Raw genomic sequence first — 27,365 nt, 5'->3', positions numbered from 1 at the left:
AAAATGAGAGGAGTCTGAAATATTTTCAACTAAATGAAATGTTTTGTAGAAACGTAAGTTTCAACATTGGGAGGGTTTTTACTGTCAGGTGTGGGATCCAGCCGAGAGAGAAAGAGAAAGCAAGACCAAGGTTTAAGTCCCTGCTTAACCTGATTCAGAGTGGCCTCGGTTGAAAAACTCCCATCCGAATCTGACAGAACATGGGTTTTCCTACATCTTAGGCCAGTGTCCTAGTGATTCACCTTACACAAACATACATGCATACCACTTCTTCCTAAATGAAAAGACAAACATTACAAAGCAATTTTTGTTTTGCTGGAAATTGTTCTTCATCCAATGTGGAATGAAAACAATTTTTTAAACCTTGAAAGCTGCCAGGGAAAGGAAAAGTAACCCTTTGACTGGCTAAAGATTTCTGGTCTTTAACTAATCAATCCATCACCAGCAACAGAAATCCCACTCCTCACAAATCTTAATTTGAGGACTTCCTCAGAATAAGGGGGTGCCTGAGTGTGGTTATCAAAGGTGATACTGTCACAGATGGAGATGCAAAGATTAAAACTGCAATGAGATCAGTTGGCCTCCTTTTTTCTGCTCTCAAATGTGTTTTCACAGCTTGAATTATTTCAGATGATTGCTGCCATGGGCAGGAGCAAAGGGGTAGGTCATTTGACACTGTAAGGCTGCTTTGATTAAATTAAATACAAAAAACCTATGAAATTGAGAGTGAAAATATCACTAATCTCTCTCTTTCGCTGATACCCACCAGGTGTACAATAGGCAACCATGCATTTAAACAATATCTCATATATCTAAGAAAATAAGATTTAAAATTATCCATAAATGTAGTGCTCACTAAACTGAGGGGCAAACACCATTGTCTTGAGCTTTGTGTTGTGTGTAGCAGTTTGACAATATTAATATTTAAGTCGTCTGAGCAGTGTTGTGGAGTCAGCTATCAGAACTACAATTATGCTAAAGAGCAATTGTTTAAAAGGACATAACACATGATACAAAACATAAATATTGAACAAATGCAGCTCGATTTGCCAACACTGATAAAACTGATCTCCATATAATGCCATACATGCCAAAAAATAGTGATTTTTTATGGAAAAGTATATACACATATATATGCTATCAGTGCATTTGGAAAAAATTAAGAAAAAACTATAAAACTCTGTTTCATAGTGTAAAGCTTTAAATATGTTTAATGCATTAATGCAAAATGTAGAATACTTCTTCCTGTTGTTAGCAGGAGCAACAGAAGTTTTGGATCAGGTAACTCCATTATGTTATCCTTGTTCTTTTAAGGAACTAGATCCATCAGCTAATACAATGGCACATTATGAAAGAAATGAAGAACTAGCATAGTGTTTCATCTAGGAGGAGGATAAGACAAAATGTCTCTTGAAAGCAATCTTGGTGATTTAGAAGTTTGCTGGAGCAAAGAGAAAGAGCTGATGTGGAAAACTATCTCCTAGAGATTGAGCCTGTGTGGTCTCTGTTTCTTTTCCTCTTTATATATATCTATATGCATTTCATTTTCCTGGAAAGAGAATAAGGGAAGGTAAATCTTTGTGATGACCACTATACTTATGTTTTAAGAAGAAGACTGTTGTGTAGAAACTCAAACCCTACATTTAAGAGTGAAAGCATGTCAACATTTCCCCAAGCTTGCCAGCTCAGATTCTCTAGAACAAATGTGCAAAGCCTACCGCTAAAGTCAGAAGAGTGTAAATATGATCAGCAGGGATCCTGATTTTCTCTGATTAAAAAAAAAATCCCCAATTACCGGTTTTGAAAAAGTAACCCAAAATCGATATTTTTCCATGATTAAAATGAAACACCACTATATTTAGGGCTGTGCAAAATGAGTTCTATTCGATTCAGATTCAGATTCAGATTCAGCCCAAATCAGGGGCAGTGATTCGATCTGCTGATTTGGATTACTGACCCTGATTCAATTTGGTCGAATCCAAATCTGACGATTTGATGCTGATTTGGCGAATCAGCTATTCGGACACAGGCACAGCTTTAAAAGTTTTTTCTACATACCTTGAGGTAGCAGGCATGGTTTGTGATCACTGTGGTGCTGGGGTGCATGGAGTGTCCCACGGGAGTGCGGGGGCCTATCCAGCGTGCTCAGCAGCAAATCCAGAAGTAGACCAGAAATACTTCCAGTCCACTTCTGGGTCTGCCAGGGAGCGTGCTGGGGGGAACCCCATACCTCCCCCAGCTCAGCAATCAGCCACAGGGGGACCCCAAGTGCCCCCAGATCCAGGAGGCACCAGTCGCCAAGCCAGAGGGGCGCAGGGTGGCCCCCCCAGCATGCTCCCCGGTGGACCAGGAAGTGAACCAGAAGTCCTTCTGGTCCACTTCCAGGTCTGCTGCCGAGCACACTGGGGAGCCACCCCCTGCACCCCCATGCTTCTGTGGGATGCTCCATGTGCCCCAACACTGCAGCATTCAGTGCTACCCTGCTACCTAAAGGCATTCAGTGCTACCCTGCTACCTAAAGGTATGTAGAAAAAACATTTAAAGCTGTATCTATGTCTGAATCGCTGAATCTGTCCAAATCAATTCGGAGGGTTCTGAACTGATTCAGAGATTAAAGGGTGCTATGATTTGAATTGGGCCGAATCTTTACCAAATCAAATCAGGGACCGAAGCTTCACACAGCTCTACTATCTCTCTATATATTAGTGGTGTTTCATTTTAATTATCGGAAAATGTGGATTTTGAAGTTTTTTTTTAAACTGGAAATTGGGGATTTTTTTTTATCAGAGAAAACCACAATCCCTGATGATAAAGGAGACCAAAACACTGGGAGAATGCATTATCCAGATTTTCTGAAGTAAGAAAAGAAGTAAAGAATAAATGAAGTAGCTTGTTGCAGAGTATGAAGTTTTGCCAATATGTCAAACTACTTTGTTGGATTTCAAACTTGACACAAGTTTACAAATATTTTATTCCTGTAATTTAACCCCATGGATCTACTTCAAGGGTGAGTCAATTTAAGAACCAAAGAAAACAAGCAAACAAACATTTTTTTCTAACTAAAAGGATGTAATTAGGAAACAGAACAAGCTTGACCACCCCTAATGGAAAATATGGAGTGAAGCAGGCAAAAAGCCTCAAATAGAAATTTGTTTGGGTTCCTATTTCTGAAGTGCAGGCTGTAAAATTCTAATTGTGGGCTTGATCCTTGAAGGGATGGATCATCTCTCAAACTCAGACCTAACGTAGGTGACTTGGGTGCACTTCTCAAAAAAAAAACCAACAAAAAACCCCCCACAACTATGCAGAAGGACTAAAACTACTCACTTAAATGCAAAAATTGGAAGGAAACAAACGAAGGTCTCATTCCTACAACTTCTAGCATGCAAGCAAACAGCTGCCATGCAAAAAGCGTTATTGACATTTGTAAGGGTCTTTACAAATATTGGTAATCTGAAATAGATGAGGTAGATAATGCATAGTAAGTTGTACAATACTTTGCAGATAGTGGACAAGACATAGTGTCAAGGCCAAAGAGTAACCAAAAAGGCATAAACCAACTCCTCTTGGACAGTAGACTAATTCTACTGCACATTAGTACAATAGCACAGTTTTTGCCATGATGTGCTAATGCACAGTAGAATTAGTCTACTGTGCATTTTAGCATCTCGTGTAGATGTGCCCACTGAAGTCAATAAAAGTTGGAGTAAGGCCTATGAAGATATAACCACATGACTAAACAGGTGATCACAATGGCTGGCGGGGTTATTTTCAAAAGCTCATGTTTGAATTAATAGCAGAAGTTCTAATAATTTTCAGTGGGACTTCTGCTTCTAAGTTATTTAGGCACTTTGAAAAATTTGACTAAATAGCCATTTTGGTCTCTTAATAGTACAGATTTAATAGAGAAATAGCTGAATAAATCTCAGAACCTTGAGTTTTCTCATTAAACAAAAATAGATGCATAGTTTACTACAACCCAGGGCAACCTGACAGGCCAGGGGTCTCCCCAAAACATGAGCATCTAACAAAGTTAGTTTTTCAACTAATGATTTAACCACTCACTAGTGGAAACCATGAGCAATACTTTACAGTTAGGTATTCATAAATGGCCCTTCTTGTTGTTGTTTTTTTTGGGGGGGGGTTACTGTTACACAATTGGCATAAAGATGCATTAATCAAGAAAACACTAAAAAAACACAGCCATGCAATCTGTTTTGTATCTGGCAGATAAATACATCTATTATTATTTTTACTATTACCCTTTGTAGAATCTTTCAGACAAAGATCAAATAACTTTACAGGCACTAATTAAACATTTTTTATAATACATACTGAGTGTGCTACACAAGACACTTTACTATACATTAGATTAATCTAATGCAAATAAAGCAACAGCATCTACACATGCATGGCAATTATTGTGCAGTAGATTAGTCTAATTCACCATTTTTTAGTACCTGTAGATGCAGGTACTAGAAATTGGTGCATTAAACTAATGTGCTGAAGTACGCATGTAGATGTTGACCAGGAACAAATTGCTCCCAGTCAGCCTATGCAGCAGTGGGTGACAGGAGGTGGGGAGAACTGTCCTAACTCAGTGGGATGCTGCTTCCCAGCCACAACAGCAGAACTGGTACAGAAATTCAATTCACTAGTCTAACCTAAATCAATTAAGTTTGAGCGTACAACAATCCAGGTCTATTTTAGACTGAGTACCATTTTTATACCAGTGTATATGTATCAAACTTCTGTTGGCTATGGGTATAGGTCAACTTTTGATCACTTAGACCAGTTTATGTTTAACTGTACCTGACCATAGAGTTCAGGCAGTGACACCTAAGCAGTGTGTCACCTTACAGACTAATTCAGAGGGGTATAAGCTTTTGTAAGCAACAGCTTGCTTCATCAGATTAGAGTTTGAATCACCTAGTCCAGGAGTTTTCAACCTTTTAAAATAAATGTACCCCCAGCAGCTGGACACAGAGCAGGGCAGGGGCTGGTGTGTAGCCAGACATGGACTGGTGGGGGGGGAGTTGGTGCATGGCCGGATGCAGAGCAGTGGCAGCACTCAGTGCTGGGTAGTGGTGGAGGCCACTGTGTGCGAGCTTCCCCCTCCTCCATGTCCAGCCAGCTGGGTGACACCTGTGTGGCCCATAGAGGGGCACTGCTGCCCCCCCTCTGGCCCTGCTCCCTGCCCACCCTCAAGTACTCCTGGTTGACAACCCCTGACCTAGTCCTTAACACAGCATAACTTCAAACACTATAGAAAGCTTAATTTTTGGCAGTATGATTATACAAGTCATTAGAATATTTCTGCAGTGCTTACCTTTGCAGTTGCCCCTGTAAGCAATTTCCAGCTGAGGATCTTTGCATTTTGCTCGTTGAAATTCACACCGAGAAAGGAAAGTCCTTCCATCCGAAGCACAGACTGACTTCTGAGGGGATCCTGCACACTCCAGGCTGCATTCTCTGTCCTTGTCTTGGTCCACTCGTAAAAACTAAATTAAAAAAAAAGCCAGAAACTCTTTAAAAATCACTCTTCAGCCAATGGTCATCAACATGAAGTGTTTTTCGAGCTGATCAACTACACCAGAGAATGTGTGTCCCTACAAAAATGAAAAGAACACCTGTCTTCCTCCCATACTTTAACAGTAATTAACTGCATATTTCTTGGTTTGGGATCATTCAGTTCCTAATATGAAATTCTTTTAATTAAAATACTTCTGCTATATATACTGGTAGTTTATTTAATATTTTAACATTTTAATTATGGTATCTCTGAGTATAAAAAAAATCCCTTTGAAAAGAACAATGATGGATTGGGTCCTTTTTGGGCAAAATTACTGAGTCTGCAAAAACAGAATCCCTCTTAAATAGAAATTCACGATTAATGTAATCTATTAGCTACTACCTCTGGGTTAAACAGAATTGTAGCACAGCAGTTATGTTATCTTGCTGTGTGTGTCTTAGCCTCCTCCTGTACTTGTGCCAAAGACATAATGCTTAAATGGATACCTTGTTATGCATCTGTCAATTCAGAAGTGGCTGGAAGTCAGTGACCCCCATGGAGGTCTTGTAGACTGAAATGGAACCTACGGCTAAGGACAGACATTACACATAAACTGGTCTAAGTGATCAGAAACTGGTTTAAACCTGTAACAGAACAGATATGTTGAATGTAGTATCAGACTTAACTGATTTGGCTCAAACCAGTTTATACAATGTCTGTCCCAGACGCCTTGTTGGTTTAAATGAAATCAAACTCCCCCAGAATCCCAGCATGCTCTCTGGGCTGACCGGGGCTCTCTGCCCCACAGCAGAGATGGCCCCTCCCCTCTCTGCAGCTCGGGCAGTCTCTGCAGGCATCTGCCTGGCTTCTGCTCCTCCCCCTCTCTCCTCCCAACTCTCTGCTAAGCAGGCATTCCCCCGTCCCAAACAGACGCCTCTCACCATTAGCTAGCAGACCACATGCTGGCTACCTCAGAGCTGTGGCACACAGGCCAAAGGCAGAAACAACAGATAGCTGGTAATATCCCTCTGTTGCTTTCTTAATGGGCTGATAAACACTGAGTTAGGGGTGATAAACATTCCCTGCTGGGCTAGTCAGGGCAGGGAGGGGGGTTGGAGGGCCCCCCTCCTTAATCATAGCATCCTGCCAGGGCCTGGCCATGCCCCCCTCTGCTCAGCTCTGTCCAAGGGAAGGGAGGGCTGCTCTCCCGCCCCCCCGCAACTTCCAGCCTGAGCCACAGCAGGCATGTGCCTGCGTTCCTGGGATGTCTGTCTGGTTACAAAACTAATTTAGCCTAACCTGCAAAGTTTGAATCATAGTTTCATAGTTTCATAGTTGATAGGGTCAGAAGGGACCTGAGCAGATTATCAAGTCCGATCCCCTGCCATGGCAGGAAAGAGTACTGGGGTCAAACGACCCCAGCAAGGTGTTCATCTAGCCTCCTCTTAAAGACCCCCAGGGTAGGAGCCAACACCACTTCTCTTGGAAGTTGGTTCCAGATCCTAGCTGCCCTGACAGTGAAGTAGTACCTCCTGATATCTAGCCTGAATCTACCCTCTGCCAGCTTGTGACCGTTATTTCTAGTCACTCCTGGTAATGCTCGGGGGAACAGGGACTCCCCCAATGCCTGCTGGTCCCCCTGACTAGTTTGTAAATGGCCACTAGATGCCCCCTCAGCCTTCTCTTGTGGAGGCTGAACAGGTTAAGGTCCCTGAGCCTCTCCTCGTAGGGCCTGCCTTGCTGCCCCCTGATCATGTGAGTGGCCCTCCTCTGGACCTTCTTCATGTAGTCCGCATCCCTCCTGAAGTCTGTCACCCAGAACTGGATGCAGTACTCCAGCTGCATCCTGACCAGTGTCACATAGAGGGGGAGGATCACCTCCTTGGACCTGCCTGAGATGCATCTTGGGATGCATGACAAGGTATGGTTGTCCTTCCTGACCCTGTCTCCACACTGTCAGCTCATGTTCATTTTGGCATCAATAACGACTCAGTTATTATGCCTCTGCCTCTGCCTCTGCCTCTGCCTCTGCCTCTGCCTCTGCCTCTGCCTCTGCCTCTGCCTCTGCACTGATGAGAAGGGAGTTCCCCAGCCTGTAGGTATGGTGCTGGTTTTTCCTCCCCAGGTGCATCACCTTGCACTTGTCAGTGTTGAAACCCATCCTGTTCTCATCTGCCCACCCCTGTAACCTGTCTAGGTCCAATTGCAACCTATTCCTCCCTTCTAGTGTGCCCACATCCCCCCACATCTAGAATCAATCCAGGCTAAGGCTTTTTGAATGTCTCTCCCTAGCCTACAAGAGTAGCCACAGATGAATCAGTTTATGCTAACACACTGGAAATTCTATACTAAGTTTTGTATAGGTGAGTCAGTATTAGTATTCTGCTCAAACTATTCCCAATGGCATCATGGCTAGACTGTTCTCTGTGGCCATAGGGGACAGGACTAGCAGCAATACACTCAAGTTGCAGCAGAGGAAATTTAGGCTGGATATTCAGAGGAAGTTTCTAATTCTGTGGGTGGTCAAACATTGTAACGAACTACCTAGAGAAGTTGTGGAATCTGCATTCCTGGAAATTTTCAAGAGGATGTTGAACAGACACTTGGCTGGGATGGTTTAGTCAGGGATGATCCTCCCTTCGGGTAGGGGCTGGACTAGATAACCTCGTGAGGTCCCTTCCAGCCCTACATTCCTATGATCCTAAGGGAAGGTGTATAAGTAAAGGAAGAAAAGGATATTAGAAGTGAAACCAAGACTGTGGACTTCAAAGGATCTTCCTATAGTGTAGTGAACAGGAACTAGAACAGGCGTTGCCAACTTTGGGGGGCAAAGTGCCCAAAACACCCACAACCTCAACTTGTAATACGTTAGCATACCAGGGGTAGGCAGCAGGGGAGCTGCAAGGGGCCTGATTCTTGTTGTGGCAATGCAGCCCTGGCCCTTTCCCCACTGTCCACCACAAGGTGCATTTACAAGTAGAATGTCATCACATGCCACACTGGCATGCCTGCCAGGGGTTTCCAACCCCTGAACTAGAGGTTTACCCTTACAACACATATAGTATTCTTGCTATTGAATCTTCTAAGAGGTTTAATTAGCAACATTGGCTACAACCTGTTTATCAAAACCCTGGGAAATTGGCACAATAGTATTTCAAGTAATTACTGGTGCTTCCACCCAACAGTGAAGACTCCTTCAAAAATTCAATTGATTAAGATTTCAAATGCGATCATTCTTTCTGCTCCACTGCCAGTGCATCTGAGGGATAATGGCTGCCCCTGCCTCCCACACAAGCCTTTTTTTGGTCCTGTGCAAATTCCCTTCATTGGTGTGTAGTGAGGCTAGCACAAGACCCATACACAAACAACACCCTGTATGTCATTAAGTCCTCAAGGGATAAATGATACTAGCAGGGTACAAGAGTTATTTGCTGACCTCTCTGCATCAGGGTGAATTTCACCCAGAATAAAAGTGAAGGCTGCTTGATGCAGTATAAATTCCACACATCTCTGCCAGGAATGGAGAGGAGAATGTTATAGATTGTAGTACACCCATAAATTCAGTCCCCCATACAGCTTTCACTGCTTCACACAAAGCCTATCCCCTGTGCATTTGGAGTAGAGTGAGTCTGCAAAGGTAACAAAAGAAACTGTATTAGAACGTCTGGTCTCCACTATTCTGCCCTCCGGCATCCTCTCCTCAAGCTATACAGACAGAGGGAAGCAAATACAGGCTTTGATGGAAGTGTTGCTGTCAGGTTGCTCTAGCTATGATTTACAGCAGATTAGACAGTAAAGTATTTTGCTTGCTAATTTCTTTCCCAAATCACATTGAACACGCTAAATGATCACCAGTTTGGCTTTTAGTCTCTGAAGAGCTGCATAAAAGCTGAACGTAGTTCTTGGAAAAGGGGAAAGAAGGATCTGATTACACTGAAACACATTTTCAAAACCCCAAGTAGTTTTGATGCCACTTTCATATTCAGCCAGAAATGAGCACCAGGCATTTATTTTCTGAGCACCAGAAAGGCTGGTGCTGTGGGGGAGGTGAAACCACTGGATCCTCAACCAAATTTCTCTATCGTTTTGCTGTTTTCTGGATAAGCAATAAGGTATGAAAGGCATGCAGTTACCAGGAGATAATCACAGTGCAGGGTATTAAAGCACAAGGAAACGGACCTTACAAAATGTCATCAACCAACTGAAAAACTGCCTTGATTTTAACAAGTACATACTGTTGTTTCATTACCAGACCTTTTGGATATAGAACGTTTTGAGCTTTATTTTACACAGCAACACTAACGAGAGGGAAAAGTTTTGAGAAAGGAAGAGAAACAAAAGCAGAATGTAAGCATCCAAAATATACACACTTACATCTTGCACGCAATGGTCTCTGAAAGCTTTACTTGTGTGCTTTATTGTAGTAGGGGAAAAGAGAGTCATAAATCATTCTAATTGTTATGCTTAAACTATCATATATTTGCATTTCCTAGCACTTTAAGTGAAATGCAGATGTCTTATGGCAAGACATGATAATCATCATTTTCTGTGAACAGAGGAACAACCTCACAATGTGCATTTAAAAAGAATATTCATATGGTAAGTATTTGACCATAAGTTTCATATTTTAGTGGCAAAACAGCAAACAATAAAAGCATTCTTTCCCTGCAGCCATCATGCAGGTCTCTTACTGCTTCTCCCCTTGTTTAATAATGATTACCTTTAAGAACAGAGAACTTAGCTTCTTGAATTTATAAAAAAGGAAAATTTTGCTTTGTTTCTGCATTTTAGCAATAAGATTATTATTTCACTTTTACAAATATTGCATGGTTCCTAGAGGTTCCCAGATCCATTGATTTTGGGGACCGTGCAAACACTTAGCTAAATCGACTGAAACCACGGAAACTGAAACTTTCTCCCTTTGCTCACAATGCATGCATGCAATGGTAAGATGAACTTTGAGATGCCTGCAACCTATGCACGCAACAGCACTGGTTGGTCTCTATGATCACCCAAGACTTGGATCCCAAACCTAGTGAAGTAAATGGCAAGGCTTCTTAGAAGTGACAGGATGATGTAGGGCTCTTGAAAAGAACTCAGATTCGTAGTCAAAGGAGCCAGACTAGACGGAGTCTGTGGGAGGAGCCAGCAGCAGTTATAGGGCAGGAGTGAGTGCATCAGTACGTTTATCACAGAAACCTAATACAGGCAGGAGTGCTGAGTCCTGCCACAGCCCCTCCCAGGCCAGCCTCGCATTCTCCTCCTAGAAGCAGAAGTGCATGGGGCAATTCAGCCTGGTGCCAGGTCAGCGTGGAGAAGCACAGGAAACACACAGATAAAATTCCAAGCTGCCACTCACCTTCAGGTGGACCTGTCTTGTGTGCTCTGTTTCCAGGAGGAGCATGCACGGCCATATGGGAAAGGTCTGAGGCAAGAGTAGGCTCCTGTATGTATAAGGTTTTTCAGATCTCTTTAATGCAGGCAGGGATGTCCCCTCCTGCTGCAGCCACTTTCCATTCAGGCTCTGCACTTCACATGAGACATGTAGAGCACTTTTACCTGCCTGAGGCAGCATCACCATCACCCTGGTTGAGAACCACTGAGATAAGCTGAAGCAGTACAACAGTGCTTCTCAACCAGGATGATGCCAAATTCAGAAAAGTTATGATAGGTTGAGAACCATTCATCTAGGTGAACTATTGCTATATAAAAATATAAAAATAAATAATGAGCAACTACACATACACCAGAAATCCTTCTCTAGAACATTGCTAAAGTTCATGCACTGACAGCAAATTATTTTGGATGGTGATGGAAAGCTGCAAATTGAGGAGAATCAAGTTACACCAAATGAACCAACCTGTTTCAAGGATTAGGGTCAATCTGTCTGACCAGTGGAAACACATCAGGATCATAACATTGGACTGAACTGAAAATCTCCTAGGCTATCTTAACTAACACTGAAGAACAGACCTTGCACCCCATACAATGAGAAGACCTCATAATATATGAAGTTTCATTTCAAGGATATTCACCCAAAAACTTTTAAGTTATTATTTTAAAGCATTTAAAGGAGATGATAAATTATAGGTTCATGGATATTGGAATAACCTGGAAAAGCAGAGGATGAAAAAAAAAACCCAGCAGGCAAAGCCACTTGAATAACTCGTTGGTTAGCCAAACCTCACTGAAGAATTTTTGTTTTATATTTAAACAGTTTTCATCACACCAGGATAACTAAAGGATTTAAGACTAGGGGAGGCAAAAATCTGGCAACTGCCAGAAATGATAGTAGATAGGAGATGGATTAATAAATTTACTTATTAGCCAAAGAGAAAAGGCAAAGGAACTTTACAAACATTCACAACGAATGCACTCTAGCCTTTAGTGTAGCAGTGCAGAGCAGTATAGGTTTAATTCTGCACCATTTACTTTGCTGAAGCAGATAGAAATATGGTGAATAAATATTGCTGAAACCAACAGCAATGTTCATCCAAGTAAGGGTTCAAAGATTAGCCTTAAGTTAATATTTGTGACCAGTAGTTTATCTTAATGGCAAAACAGCATTTCAGAAGCTGGTATTTTATTGATGTCTATTTGTGACTGCTCCACAATAACTTCTGAAATACTTTGATATTCATTTGCATCCTGTGACCCATGGGAGCCTCTCTCTGGTCTGTTGAGAATTGTTTTAGTTTCTTATAAGTTACAGAATCAATGATGCAAAATATAAGTGCTTGACTTAAGCATTATGGGAATTTATACACATACCTCTTTATCTCATGACATGCTGGAGATCCAGTGGTTCAGAGTAGACTCAATGAATCAAGTCTGCTCTGCACACAAGCTGCCGCACGCTGTGCTGCATCGAATGCAGTTGAATAAGTGGCAAAATGCATTGGTCAGTGCACAGAAAATGGCAGTGGTGCGCTTTTGAACTAAAACAGGTGTATTTTTAAAAGTGTCTGGTGCTGTGATGCAAACATGTATGCAAATTCCCTATGATTAGGAACCTACCAAAATCACAATTTTATGAATTTTGCAGATTTTGCAAAATCTATTGGTGGGGACAACTCCCCCCCCCCAAGAGAACACTGTTTGAAAGGGAGGTTGTCTGAGTGTGAAGGATTTTTTCTTTGATAACTAATAAATCTCTTAATTTTCCTGAGCCTGAAGTAATCCTTGGAATCACTCATTTTACCATATGGCAGGGACTTTATCTGCAAAATGAATTGTTTAGTGTGTGTAGAGAATAAACAATGAAATAAACAGATTATGTAGGTAATACTATATTATGCAATCCACAGGAGGTTGATGAAGAATATAGAGATGCATATATTTCTCTTTACTTGTTCTGTCTTCCTATCTTGCTGGTTATTTATACATTACATTACATGCTTTCTCATGCAGAAACATAGCCACAAGTGATATATGAAACGCTGCTTACCCTAAATGTCATTGTTATTTAGAGCTGTCTATGACAGAGACACTTTATAGTCAACCACTGGGATTTTTAGTGCCTGAAGGGATATTGTGAACTACAGCTTCCTATCCCATATTTTCTTGAAGACAGAGCTCACTAGCTCTTTCGTTACAAAGAATTCTTCATTGATTGCAACTGCTCAAAATTAAGTAGAATAATTTTTTAACAGAGAAACAAAGAGTTTGATCCTCTTGGATGGATAATTATGGTAAATCTCTCCCTATGAAGAAGGCTATGGGAATAGCCAACATGCCCACTTTTAATACAACCTGTTTCCTGCCAGTGGTAGCATGTGAACAAGCGAGAGGGTTTTAAACTGTAGCCTTTCTCATTTGTGCTATCAGGTAAGTGCCATGACTTCTCATTTTAAAATAAGACTTTTTCAAATAAAATCCTTCCATCTGGAGCTTCAAGAGGACATCCCAATGTCTCACTCTTTCCAATACATTGCATTTTACAACCAAGAATTTTCACACATAAAAACATCCTAGATGATGGTTATTGTACAGTACTTCAAATCCTAGTTCATCCTTTGCATTTTCTAGAGAAAATTGATGTTGCTGCTGAAACTGGGACCAAGGTCCTCTCAAGCCTCCTACTGTGCCCCAATTAATTAAACAGCTAGTTTTTATAATCTCTATTTAAATACCTTGCCAATAAAAGCAATCTTGAAATATTTTTTATCATCCTATGCCCCTTGGATATGAAATTGCAAAATATTCCCTCAGTGTCCATTGTACTACAGGTTCCTAATGTTGGTTGTAAATTGTTCTCCTCTAGTGTATGCAGTTATGGTGATGTTTCACTTTTTACTACTATAAATTTGGTAACATTAGAATTGTCAGATTATGAAATTGCAGATACCTGAAACCCTACTTACATCGAGATAATTATTTCTACATCTGGATTTCCTGCTCTGCTTTATCTCTCATTTTGTTTTTTGTCAGTAGTCCCACATCTGGCCTTTGGAAGGTTGGGATGCTTATTTTCTCAACCACAAGCAGTGCTCCAGTGCCTTAGAAAGAGATTCCAATACCTCAAGTGCAGGAATTAGGTTATTACTTCATAGTTTCATAGTTTCATAGTAGCTAGAGTCGGAAGGGACCTAGGTAGATCATCTAGTCCGACCCCCTGCCTTAGCAGGAAAGAGCACCGGGGTCAGATGACCCCGGCAAGGTGCTCATCTAACTTCCTTTTAAAAATCCCCAGGCTAGGAGCCTGCACCACTTCCCCTGGAAGCTGGTTCCAGGCCCTAGCCACCCTGACTGTGAAGTAGCGCCTCCTAATATCTAATCTAAACTTACCCTCCGCCAGTTTGTGACCGTTATTCCTGGTCACTCCTGGCAGCGCACGGGGGAACAGGGACTCCCCCAATACCTGCTGATCCCCCCTGACCAGTTTGTAGCAGGCCACAAGGTCCCCCCTTAGCCTTCTCTTGTGGAGGCTAAACAGGTTCAGGTCCCGTAGCCTATCCTCATAAGGCCTGCCCTGCTGACCCCTGATCATACGAGTGGCCCTCCTCTGAACTCTTTCCATATTGTCCACGTCCCTCTTGAAGTGTGGCGCCCAGAACTGGACGCAGTACTCCAGCTGCGGCCTGACCAGTGCCGCATAGAGGGGGAGGATCACCTCCCTGGACCTGCTCGAGATGCATCTGTGGATGCATGATAGGGTACGATTGGCCTTCTTGACTGCCTCCCCACACTGCCGGCCCATGTTCATCGTGGAGTCAATGACGACTCCAAGATCCTTTTCCGTCTCCGTGCTGGCAAGAGGAGAGTTCCCCAACCTGTAAGTGTGGTGCCGGTTCTTCCTCCCCATGTGCAACACCTTGCACTTATCAGTGTTAAACCCCATCCTATTCTCATCCGCCCACCGTTGCAACCTGTCAAGGTCAGCTTGTAGCCTATTGCACCCTTCTAGTGCACCCACATCCCCCCACATCTTAGTGTCATCAGCAAACTTGAACAGGGTGCTTTCTACCCCCTCATCCAAGTCACTGATGAAGATGTTGAACAGTGCGGGCCCGAGGACCGAGCCCTGCGGAACCCCACTGCCCACATCCTTCCAGGTCGAGAAGAACCCATCCACTACCACCCTCTGGGTGCGGCCCTCCAACCAGTTGGCGACCCATTTGACCGTGTGGGCATCGACACCACAGTCTCTCAGCTTTTTGATGAGGACAGGGTGAGAGACAGTGTCGAAAGCCTTCCGGAAGTCCAAAAAGACTACATCCACTACTTGACTGTGCTATTAAACTATTCATCAAGAGCAGAATTCTGTTTCCCTATGTGTACCGAAATGGCAGTTTTCTAACTGCTTAAGTGGCATTTTTGGCACTTACCCACAGGCTGCAATGCTATTTCCATACTTATGGTGGGATCCTGTTTCACTCCTGTAGGGTCACATTCTGCCTTTAAATCACCTCTTGAGCACAGAAGGTCCTCAAATCAGACAGGCCACTGTATTTCCACTGCACAATGCAGGCAGGCTGCTGAGAAGCTAAGCCTGGTGCTTTCAAGCATCATTGATCTTGCAGAGCAACATTATGCAACAACTCTACCCCAAAATAGAAATGGTTGCACTGAACACTGGGACAGAGGAGAAGTAACATATAACCAGCACCCCAAAAACTCAGTCCATCCATTGATCAAAACCCTGTGTACAAGAACACAGAGAAGCTATGGCCAGTATTACACTTCAAAGACATGGGAATAGTTGAATGATGCTCTGCATCTTGTAGGTTAGAGAATGAAAAGTAAGCAATAGAAATATGTAAGCTAACATATGTAGACTAGCCACATATTATGGCTCATAGTTGTTCCAAACTATAGCAGGATAGATTCTACTCAACATTATGTGATATAAGGTAAAATCACGTATTTTATGGTCTTAAATGTGTACTCTTGGCTTTAGGACCTGATGCTGTCTGATACTAATATGAATAAAATACAGAAACATTTATTCAAGAGGCTTTTTTGCTCAGGACTTAGGATTTACACCAATTTAACTACAGTGTTTTGAGTTTAATCTGCATGCATCCCTAATGCAAACAGACCTAATGCACACCCCAACTATTGTGACACAACGCAAGTAAGCTACACTGATATCTGCCCTACTCTGAACTAGTGCACATTTTCTTAACGTAGACACAGCCTTAAACACAGAAGCTACTGCTTTCATTTAAGTTAAAATGTAAGTCCCACTTTTGTTAACTGAATAAGGATGGAGCCTGTCTATTGCAACAAGCAAATAACTCAACATACAGGAGTGTGTGGAAATCAGCTTGCCTTTTAAAGTATAAAATTCAGTTCAACTAAGGTAGTAAGTTTCTGTTCAGGTGGAAAACAGGGCAGCAAAGCATCATAGGGAGAAGATAAAATCCAGTATACTATTTGGAGAAGCCTATTATTTTGTGGCAAAAATTTTGGAAGGCAATTTATTTATCTTGCAGCTGGTTCTGCAAGATGTTGAATAGTGTCATGACTTCCTTGCCCCGTGCACAGGAGGTCTATACTGTAGTGCACTGTCTCCTGAATCAACAGAATTCAGGGCTCTGAGTTGTTGAAAAGTGCACTTGATTTATAGTTTATTTATGTAGTCACACAGGGTCTCAGACTGATAACTTCCTGACTGGCAGATGTGGGAATCTCCAGCATAACCAGGCACCCTTCTCCCTGGGATTGTCTAGAATGAGAAAATGACTGGTGCTTTAAAAAGTGTTAGTTAAAGCATCTGTTATAGAATCATGAAAATGTAGAGCTGGAAGGGACCTCAGGAGGTCATCTAGTCCAGTTGTTCTCCACCTTTTTTGTACCAGGACCCATTTGTAAACATTGATGTCCAGTCCCAACCCAGTGCCCCTCACTCCCAACCCACTGCCCCCATCCCCAGGCCCCAACCCCCCAGTGTGTGGTGCATGGGGACGGGGCCCCCCCACAGGCAGGCTGGAACTCTGCCATCCTGCAAGGGGAAAGCCATTTCCCATGTTTTCCTCCTTTAAAGGAGAATCTGTTTTTAAAGTTTGTTTGCAACCCTTTCATATATTCTTGCAACCCACTTTTGGGTCATGACCCATGGGTTGAGAAACACTGATCTAATCCAACCCCCTCAAGGCAGGATCATTCCTTTCTAAATCATCCTTGACAAAGTGATTGTCTCACCTAGGCTAAAAAATGTTGTGAACAACCCTCTAGCACAAACCACCAGGCACAGGTAATGCCTGAGAATGTCAACAATCCTCTAAATTGCCACAGGTAAAGCAGTAGGATGAGGGCGCTGTCAGTGTCCTGTCACTACAAGAAAATACGTAGTTTGTTAAAATAAAATCTTAATTCAAGAGAACAAAGGGACCATACCTCTGTCCCCTGCTTGAGGAAGGCAAAACTCCATGCCATGCCAAACAGACTATAGCATAAAGTTCCTTCCTGAACCCAGTTGTAGCAGTTGGCATGACCCTGGGCAGAGCAAGACTCTAGCCAGGAAACTCTAGGTCTTCTGACATCCTAATAGGAGCATCAGCATACTCCAGTCAAAGTCCCCAGCCCTGGCCACAGCCAACACCCAGTGCTTCTGAGGAAGGCAAGAAAAACCTTGACACTCAAAGAAACAGAAGAGAAAAATATTTTTTCTGGCCCCAGATTGTGACCAGCAAAGCCAAGAAGCACAGAATAATCAAACACTCTTTACTCTGCACTGCAACCTGGGGACACAATTCCACATATCGCTCCCCCTGAATGGAGAGTCAGAACTCCCTTCCCTATCATCCTATCCCTGCCATAGACTTATCACAGCTCCAGCCAAAATAGTTGTGACGCTTAGCATAGTCCTATCCAATTTCCACCTGGTCTGGGTTGGAGAGCTCCTCATGATCTCCAAGCACTCTGTGTGTGCATGTGCATGTGCGTGTGCGTGTGTGTGTGTGTGTGTGTGTGGAGGGGGGGGCATTTCTTGACCTTCCAATTGTAGCTTTTCAAAGAACACTTCAGACAGTGCTACTTCTAAATTATCCCTGACCAGTGCTTATTCAACCTCTTCTTAAAGCCTCCAGTGAAAGAGATTCCACAACTTCCCTGTGTAATGAACACATTAGTGACCTTGGTGTACATTCCTCCATTTTATATGCATCTTCCATTCTATGAATACAGGAACTCTGTGTTGCCACTGTATGTGTGTAACTTAAAATAATAGAAATTCCAAGTAACTTTGTATAAAGATAGGCTTTCAACACCTGGTTCCATGATTTTGCAGATTTGCACAGGAAAGCACTGAGTAAGTATCTGACCACAGTAACACAAACAGTGTAACCAAAGGCCATTACCATAAAGAGTCCCCTGCTCCAGTGGTGTGGATGCCGAGGCAAGCAGCTGGAAGCCTAGCGGCCAAGGGTTCCAGGCCATACCAGAAGTGCTCACAGTGCAGCTATGTCAGATTCCAACAAATCTGTGAATTCTGCTAAATACCTTGTCTCAAGGACATGAGGAAAGACCATAAGGAGTGACACTCACCGTCAAGAGTCAAAGCCTAACTGATAACTTCTGAAGCCCATCCTAGTTAAACAATGAATATGGACCCTTACAATGAATGGGCTGCTTCATGACCCAACCCCACTGTTAAAGTATACCAAATCAAGATGTTGATAGACGTATGTTATTAATGATTATATATCTATGGTGTGGAACCTGGGGAGGATTGGAGGAATGAAGGATCTGAGGAACTGTATAACTAACAAGAGTACAGATATCCTGAGACCCAGCCTATACCCATCCTCCTAGATGTGAGTATGTTTCTGCATTCTCATTGCCTGATCTGAATGCTAGTTAAATTCCAGTAAAACAAGCCTCTTGAGAAGAGGCAACCAGGCTCTTTCTTTACAAAGTAAGTTCCTTTTGTCCTAATCTGGGGATAGTGTCAGAGCCTCTACCTAGTCAGGCCTGGCCTGGCCAAGCTCTTGAGCTTTTCCACTTGACTTTGATCCCTAGTTCTCTGTAACTGGATTGGCTGCTGAGAGTACCACTCAGCCCTTTCAAGCACACCTGCAGGCACCCTTGACAGCAGCCTCAGTCTGATCTGGCAAGCGTCAGGTTCACTGCTTTCTCTAATTCCCCTGACTTCTGACTCAGCTTCAGCTTTCTCTGACCCTGCTCTTAAATCTTTCCTGGAACTTGGCACCCAGATCTCTGATTCTCCTGACTTCTGACCTCAGCTTGCACCCTGGACTACGTCTCTTGGATCTCCCTCTCATCTCTCCGGGGACCTGGTCCCATGCTCCCTGCTTTGCTGATCCAGATCCAGACCCTGACCTCAGTAACCTGTACCCCAACATAGCTGACCTCCTGGTTGCCCTTCAGGGACTACCCACAAGCCTGACCACCAATGTCCTAGCTAAACCTTCACATAGCGGGTTTCCCTTCACCCTAGATAATCTATCTCACTTCCTCACTGTTTTAACAGTAATTTTTTTCCCCTAATAGCTGAACTAAACCTACCTTGCTGCAATTTCAAGCCATTGCTATGCATTCCACCTTCTGCAGTGCAGAGACAAGCTATTCTCTATGAAACACCAATTGGCACCTACTCGGGGAATCTACATATGTGCTTTACTGTGTAGTCGACTAATTAGCTCCCAGCAAAGTGTCACTGCCTACATGTACAGTGCTATTAGACCTCAGTAAACTATGCTGTACTCATGCTGTAGGATAGTACTACCCAACACAAGTTATTTAGTGCACTGCAATGCACATGAAAACAGTGACCGGGACTGGCTGGGGCATAAGGGTGCTACAGTGCAGGGGTTGCCTGTCTGCCAGCCCTGCACTGTAGCACTCCTCTGCCCTACCAGACACTCTGCAACACATTGAGCAGATTGGCTCCAGGCTGACATGCTGACCCCCTGGACCTCCTACCAGCTGGGGCTGCATGGCTCCAGCTCAATGTGCTGCAGTCCCAACCAAGCGCAAGTGTAAACACTGTGGCCAGAAGCAATAAACTGGCGCAAACCGTGATCTGTAGAAACTGTAGAAAAAGACAGTGATGTTTAAACACATAGCTAAACTTGACCAGCTAACACGTTCTAGCAAATGTGTGTTATTAAAACACCACTCACTTTCTAGGGTGCACAAGCCCCTCACTCTATCACAGACCTGATCAGTGGTGAAGCATTTGGTATGTCTCCACAATGGACAATCCCCAGATTTCTTCTTTTTATAGAGTAACATCTCAACAACAAACGTGAAATTTTATCATAGTCTTACAGCTTACTGGCTACAATATCTTAAGTTCTATTCATTTTAATTATAGGGTGATTTAGGAGACTGTCATACTTAGCTTCCAAAATGCAGGCTTCAAATAACTGTTGGATTTAACCTATCTTTAATAAAAAAGCTTATTTTACATTACCTCACTACAGATGGTAGGCCTTCATAAATACCCCAGTGAAAACTCAGAGTTGACTACTGTGTGTAGCCAGACATACAAGACAGTATCTCTAAGGAGGTAAAGTTCAGAAATATGGCAGAACATGAAAACCAGTGCATGGAAAATTCTATATAGAAATGATCCTGTTTATGTATAACCTGCGAAATTTCACTGCTCTCTTAAACCTGCATGAAGTCTGTGTTGTTTGGTTTTGGTGTTATAGCCACATTAGTGAAGAACCTGACCCGATAATTTCTGTATTTCTTTTTACAATGGAGCAGATTCTTAGCCGATACAATTCAGCATAGTTCCATTAACTTACATCCCCTACAAGGTGGATAAATACATGGAAATCCCTGACTTCAATAAACTGATGCTGATTTACACCAACTGAGAACTGACACATTATTTCTTGTTAGTACGGGTGCTTGTAAATGGACACTCATCACTTGGAGGTTCACTTGTGCCTAGTCTGAGAGGGAACTTCACCTGAAGTCTGTCACCCTCTGACTGGAGCCTTTCCCCATGTGTGTTTCATAGACTGTGTAGGAAAGAGAAGGAACTGCAAGCCCACACTTGCCGTTTGGTAGCTGACTGCTGCTGGTTGCTGACATCAAACAGTAGTTTTGACTCTTTAGTTTGCTACTTCCTTCGGTTTAGACCTGAGGAGATAATCCAACCCTGTGAGTATAGCCATCTCTCTTTGGTTATATGCCCCTGAAATGAAGGGACCTCCTTAGCAGTATAGTGTTGCTGTTCTAGTCTAATCGGAGTATGTTAATTCTGTCTTCATGCTAAGTTCTTGTGACATAAAAGAGAAAACACTTACCTACTCTGAGAATTGTCTACTAAACAGAACACATTCAAAGGTCTCCAGAAGTTATTGGGATGGGAAGGGGGAGCTTTCTAATGCTTGCAAGAATGTAGTCCTCTTGAAAGGACCCCTTTTAAACTGGGAGCACAGACTTCTCTTTACCTCATTATGTTTCATGTAACTCTTCAGGTGTGACTTCTCACATTGGCCCCCTTTCCAAGCAAGCTGTGTCAGTGATGGTTGAAAAACCGGCTACAGTATGCAGTTTCATTTAGTCAAGATGGTTTTGCAGAACAAACTTGGGTCTGTGCCCAAGGTCAGCTCCAGCCTACCTATCAATTAGAACCTTATTTTGCCTTGCTGGAGTTCAGGGAATCCACTGAGGCTTGTTGCATTCCCTAGAATTTGAAAAAGTGCTAAACTACAGTATCAGCTTGTTAAGTCCTGCACAGCAAATTGATTGTTAAATAAGGCTCTGCTTTGATTGATATGTTTTGCTTTGGTGTGTTATTTTTAAAATGTTTATTGCTTTAACAGGTCTTTGGCTAAGTGAGCTCTGTTATGCTGCGGTGGTAGATGGATGGTTCATCTGAATATCAGAAAATCCATCACTTCCACAGCCACTGGTTGGTTCACAAACAACTGCAAATGACAAAGTTTCTGGCGCCTTTATCCACAGGGATCAGATGCCCAGAGCTGTATCCAAATTAAATCGAATGACATTTGTTTTTTCCTTTCCTGATTAAAGAAAGGAACAAAAGCTAACTTTTCATCACCCCAGACCCAGTTTTCTGGCTTCTGACTCAAAATCCCCTTTCACAACTCTTATCAGTTTCAGCTGGAGCTCTGGGGGCAGCAGGAGTGAAGTCTCTGACCCAGGCCCACCAGTTTTTCCCAATCTCCATGTGGGAAACTTTGAAATGAGGAAAAGATATGGAGGCAATCAACAAAGAGGAAAAATCAAGCATTTGAAATGTGCAAAAGTGGCATTTAATCTCACTTCTTTTACTTCCACTTGTCTACTTTATTTAAGGAGAAATGTAATTGGGTTTTACCCCTGGAGGAGTAAATGGGAATGTCAGAGAGAGGGTGTTCAACACATCGTAAACAGTTTGACCGGCATAAGAGTATCTTATAAAACACAACAGAACATGAGAATGGAGGGCATAATTGTTTAAGTTGCCTTTGTCCTGAATTTGGGTTTCAAGTTATTGCATTCACAGCCCTTGCAGGAAGGGCTGTTTTTTTTTAACAGCTCCACTTTTGGATTTGTCCCTGCTTCTAATGAAAGCAATAGTAGAATTGCTTCTACTATGGGAGCAAGAGCCAACTCAAGTTTTCAGAAAGACCGTTCACTCATGTCTGTCCTTCGCTTGAAAGGTTGGATTTTTAGAGACGCTAAGCACCAACCCCCAGTGATCCAACAGGGGCAGCAGACTGAAAATAATCCCCATGCTCAGAAATATTTTACTGCCATTAAATTCCCATTGTTGAAAATTAACAAATTACAAAACTCCCAAGAAACCTAATTTTCAAGGTGTGACTTTCAGTCACAAGGCACATCCATTAGCCTGCATGCCAAAATACCTATCTGAGTTTCCCAGGTTAAGACTTCACATTTTATTCCAACAACCACATTTGAAAATCATGTGTATGTAGCAAGTGATGATGTCCTATTTCTTTAAAAGCACTGATCTTTAAAACCAAGAAACACAAGTGCATGGATGAACCACTGCAGTTTTAAGGATGTGTTGGGGAGGCTTTTTTTCTAAAAAGTTAAATTCAGTTTTTCAGGAATCAGAAATCCTTCCCTGTATTTTTTCTTCTTTTGAATCTCAGAGAAACTATATGCCTTAACTTCAGTTTACACTCATTTTTTGAAAACCAAATGGTATTCAAATGTTTGGCATTTCAGCCAGATTTCAGTCTGCTGAGATACTCTGCCTGAAAATTAAACCATGGTTCAGGATGGAAAGCATGACAGATCCTCAAGCACAACACTGCTATGCAGCAGGATTTCATATGTGGTTAAAAAAGCGGCCAATGCTTTTAAGAAGAGTAATGTCCTTTGCATGCATACACAACCACTAATCGGAGAAATCCTGCCTTTTTATTTCTACAGTTCTTGCTTATGTATTTTAGAAAAGTGGCATTGCCTCTTTGCTTTAGGAATATTATCACTTGCTACAGCTAAATACACAAGACTGATTAAATCAGTACTGCCCCATAATGTCTATGGATAGATGGTCCTTAGACTACTGTAGATAAAACAATCTATCATAAGTTGATACTGAAACTCATACTGAAACAATTTCTAACTTGAAAGTACTTATTTTGCATATAGTTATAATTTGCTAATTTCCCTGAGTAAAATCAACTGTCTTGCAAGTGGTATTTAATATAATCACCAAGTTATTGGCATTTGTAAGTTCTTCATCCTTGTGATATTTTGGTTCCTAATATTTTCCTTGGCAGGTTGCTATCATTTACATTGTCTCTTCTCAATTGCCAAAATTTATTCAGAGTAAGTACACAGAGAAACAGTGGGATATAGTATTCATGTGCTGAGTTATCCACTATTTTACATTAGCTTTTCATGAGGTCTGACCCATCCTTGAAAAGGCTGCTGGGCTGACACAACAATCTCGTTGACTGCCTCTCTCCTGACTTTTAAGCCTAGTTCAAACCAATGCTATTTTAAGGCTATTTAAATGAAAACCCCTTTTTGATTTCTAAAATATTTGAAAATCATTTAAAAGTGTGAATAAAATAGAATCTATGGGCACATCTACATGTGCATTAATGTGCTTTTCCCAATGTGCATAATGTGCATTAAATTGAGTGCCTCCAATATGAGCTACTAAATAAATGCTCATTGGGCTGCCCTAATGCACAGTAGGAAAAGCACATGCTTTTTGAGTGATGCTTAATGCCCAGTAGCTTATTTTACTGTGCATTACCATATTTTCCAGATTTGCATTTTTTTAACATGATGCTTTAATGCATACTGCACATTAAAGCACATGTGTAGAGATGCCCCATATGACTCAACATTTATAAACAAGATTTTTATGTTGGGATGAAGGAATATAAGCTCATTTTCCTGACATGTCTGAGGTGACAAAAGAACTAAAAGAATGCAACTGGACATAAGAAACATTAGGCTGAAAATTAACGGTTAGGACCAAAGGCTTAAGCTCACCATCTGCTAAGAGGCCCCAGAAACCCAATGTCTTTCAAGACAAAGATTTTTCTCTTAAATCTTCCACCCCCAGAATATTTCATGAAGTACAGATCTTGAGGGATACAGTTTCCTGTGTTCCATAGAACAGCGTCACCCGTGTCACTGTTTTTCTATTCTTTTCCCTACCAGTCTACTCTTTATGATAGCATGGAACTATACCAGAGTTATAGAGTCCACCCCTACAGTCTGTGAGCAATGATAGAGGGTGAACCTACAGGAGTTAGCTCAAAGCAGCATTTTAACCCAAGCAGGTCTGTGACCATCAATCTGTGAGGTCAGGAGGCCGTTACAAATATTTGGCCCCCTATTCTACAAACTTGCACCATTCCCTGAGCAGGAATAGAGTGCTATCCCAGGAGATTTCCATCTGTGGGTAGAAGAGATGAGGCCAATACTCTCCTTACCTTTCTTTACTATGTATTGCTAGTATATCACATCCATAAAGCTAAATGGTGAGTCCAAATTCTAGATGGAGAAAGCCCTTACTTTCCCACATTTATCACTCTCAAAATCTCTTTCAGCATCATGTACTGGTGTAGGAAACACAAAGAAAAACAGAAAATTATTGCCTGTTAAGCTTTCAAGCTCACAGCTATATAATAGAACTTTAAAAGAGTTTCTTTTCTGAAAAAAAATCAGTGTATGCTAAAAATAAACAAATGAATAAACATCACACCCTTGAAAGATGTGTTTTATAGTCTAATGAATGAAAACACTTTCCATTAGGGAGGCAAAAACCTGGTTGTGGTCAGGATTTTGCAAAACCACTAAATGTTTTATTTCCCTTTAAGTTTTGGGTTTCACAGAACTTTCATTTTTTTGTGTTATGCAAAACTTTTTCTTCTTTTAATTTAAATCATTGTTTTCTGGGGAAAAGCCATCAAAAATCCATCTACTTCTAATGAAATTGAAACCTGTTGTTTTGCAAAGCCAAACAAAAAAAGTATTACATTTGAAGTATGTCCATGTCCTGCTTCTTATAATAAACCAGTAAAACATGTAACAATACAGAATTTGCATTTAAGTAGAGCCAAATAGAATTTAAAACTCAGATTCTGAGGAGTGTTCTAAATCATCTAGGTGTGTTTCAGTTTGGTGAAATTAGTATTTCTTACTGCACTTTTCATGCTGCTGATCCAAAACATATCAAATGGCCAGTTGTTTTTATATCTTACCTAAATGTCCCCAATGGTAACAATGAAGTAGAAAGAAATATAATATAGAAGCTGTTCTAGAGTTTATTCCTTTGCATCATGATCCCAAACATATGAGGTTTGTTCATAAGGGCATGGGAGACTGGTGCCTCCTGAGGCGGGGGGGGCACATGCCCCCCCAGCAGCCAGTCCCACAGACCAGAGGAGAAGGTCATGGCTGATCCCACTGACCCGCAGCTGGCAGCGGCACACCACTGGCACTTTTGGGTGCACTGCTAGCACTTTCAGGTCGGCAGGATCGGTCATGGGGGGAATGCTTCTCCTGGTACACTCCCCATCCAACGCTCTCAGGTGTGGAGGGCACCAGAGCTCTCGTCTACCCTCCCTGCCTGAGAAAGCTGCTGTCAGGGGGTGCACCTACTCATCATCACTGCATAAGGATAAAATCTTGTTTGGAGAGGGGAAGGGGAACAGATTGGTTATTTGTATTGTGGTAACATTTGGAAGACCTCAGTAATGGTCCACATGGCTCCACTGTGCTAGACACTGTACAAACACAAAACAAAAAGTGGGCATGGATTAGAACTCCAGTTATTTCAGCTTGTGAGTGAAGACTAGTTGTGCTCAATGGGCAGTAATCAATGGCTCAATGTCTAGTTGGTAGGCAGTATCAAGTGGTGTGCCCCATGGGTCAGTTCTGGAGCTAGTTTCGTTCAATATATTCATCAACAACCTGGCAGATGAGAAGGATAACACCCTGAGCAACTTCATCAGTGACACTAAGCTGGGGGGACTAGTAGATATGCTGGAGGGTAAGGCTAGGATTCAGAGGGTGTGTCTATACGTGCACATTTACTGAGCTGTAACCAAAATTACTGCACAGTTCAGGTGGGTGTCTATACATGCATGCCCATACTGTGCAGTAAATATGGCAACTTAGTCTGACTTTCATGTAAATTTGATACTTGCATCATGCGGGTATCAAATTTACACCTGATTAGTTACTGTGCAGTAAAGTATGTGTAGACGTGTTACTTCAAAGTAACCTGAGGGGCCTTTCTTCTGGGTCTACCTGGCCACTAGGGGGCAAGCCTGAGCCCAGCCCCAGGGCTCCTGGCTGGCCACCTCCCCTGGTTTCAACTTGGCACTAAAGTTAGTTCCAAGTGCTGGCAGCCATGTGGCCAGAGGCTGGAGGTCCCCCACCCCATTGGCCACAGGGGCACATGGGAGGCTGCTCTAACCTGGGACTAAATATAGTCCCAGATCAGCTGCACATGTAGATGCCAGCCTATTCTTGCTTACTGTAAAGAAAATTTAGCTGGCATAAATACATGTGAAGACACATCCAAAAGTTGCAAGAAGGCTAATGGCATACTAGGCTGCATTAATAGGTGTTGCTAGCAGATTGAGAGAAGTGATTATTCCTCTTTATTCTGCACTGGTGAGGCCACACCTGAAGTACTGTGTTCAAGTTTGGGCCCTCCACTAAAGAAAGGATGTGGACACGTTCAAGAGAGTCCAGCAGAGGGCAATGGAATGCTTAGGAGTCTGGGCCACATGACTTATGAGGAGAAGCTGAGGGAACTGTACTTATTAATTTGCAGAACAGAAAACTGAAGGGGGAATTTGATAGCAGCCTTTAGCTACCTAAAGGCTGGTTCCAAAGTGGCTGGAGTTAGACTGTTCTCAGTGGTGACAGATGACAGAACAAGAAACAATGGTCTCAGGAAGCAGCAATAAAG

The 27,365-nt window shown here is 42.3% G+C and overlaps 1 protein-coding gene across 6 annotated transcripts in view; it reads right to left on the bottom strand.

The window, feature by feature from the left end:
- Window positions 1-27,365, bottom strand: part of SMOC2 (SPARC related modular calcium binding 2) — a 227,178-nt gene that overhangs the window by 149,316 nt on the left and 50,497 nt on the right. For all 6 annotated transcript variants that reach the window (XM_090043253.1, XM_090043262.1, XM_090043271.1 and 3 more), the window contains exon 2: window positions 5,330-5,501. In XM_090043253.1, coding sequence (XP_089899379.1) covers window positions 5,330-5,501 — 172 coding nt within the window. The remainder of the gene's footprint in view (window positions 1-5,329; window positions 5,502-27,365) is intronic.

This window comes from Crocodylus siamensis, chromosome 1 (assembly GCF_052110815.1).
Source record: "Crocodylus siamensis isolate JL-2025a chromosome 1, ASM5211081v1, whole genome shotgun sequence".
Classification (NCBI taxonomy): Eukaryota; Metazoa; Chordata; order Crocodylia; family Crocodylidae; genus Crocodylus; species Crocodylus siamensis.
The sequence above is the reverse complement of the archived record's forward strand: the minus strand, read 5'-3'. Positions and strand labels throughout refer to the sequence as shown.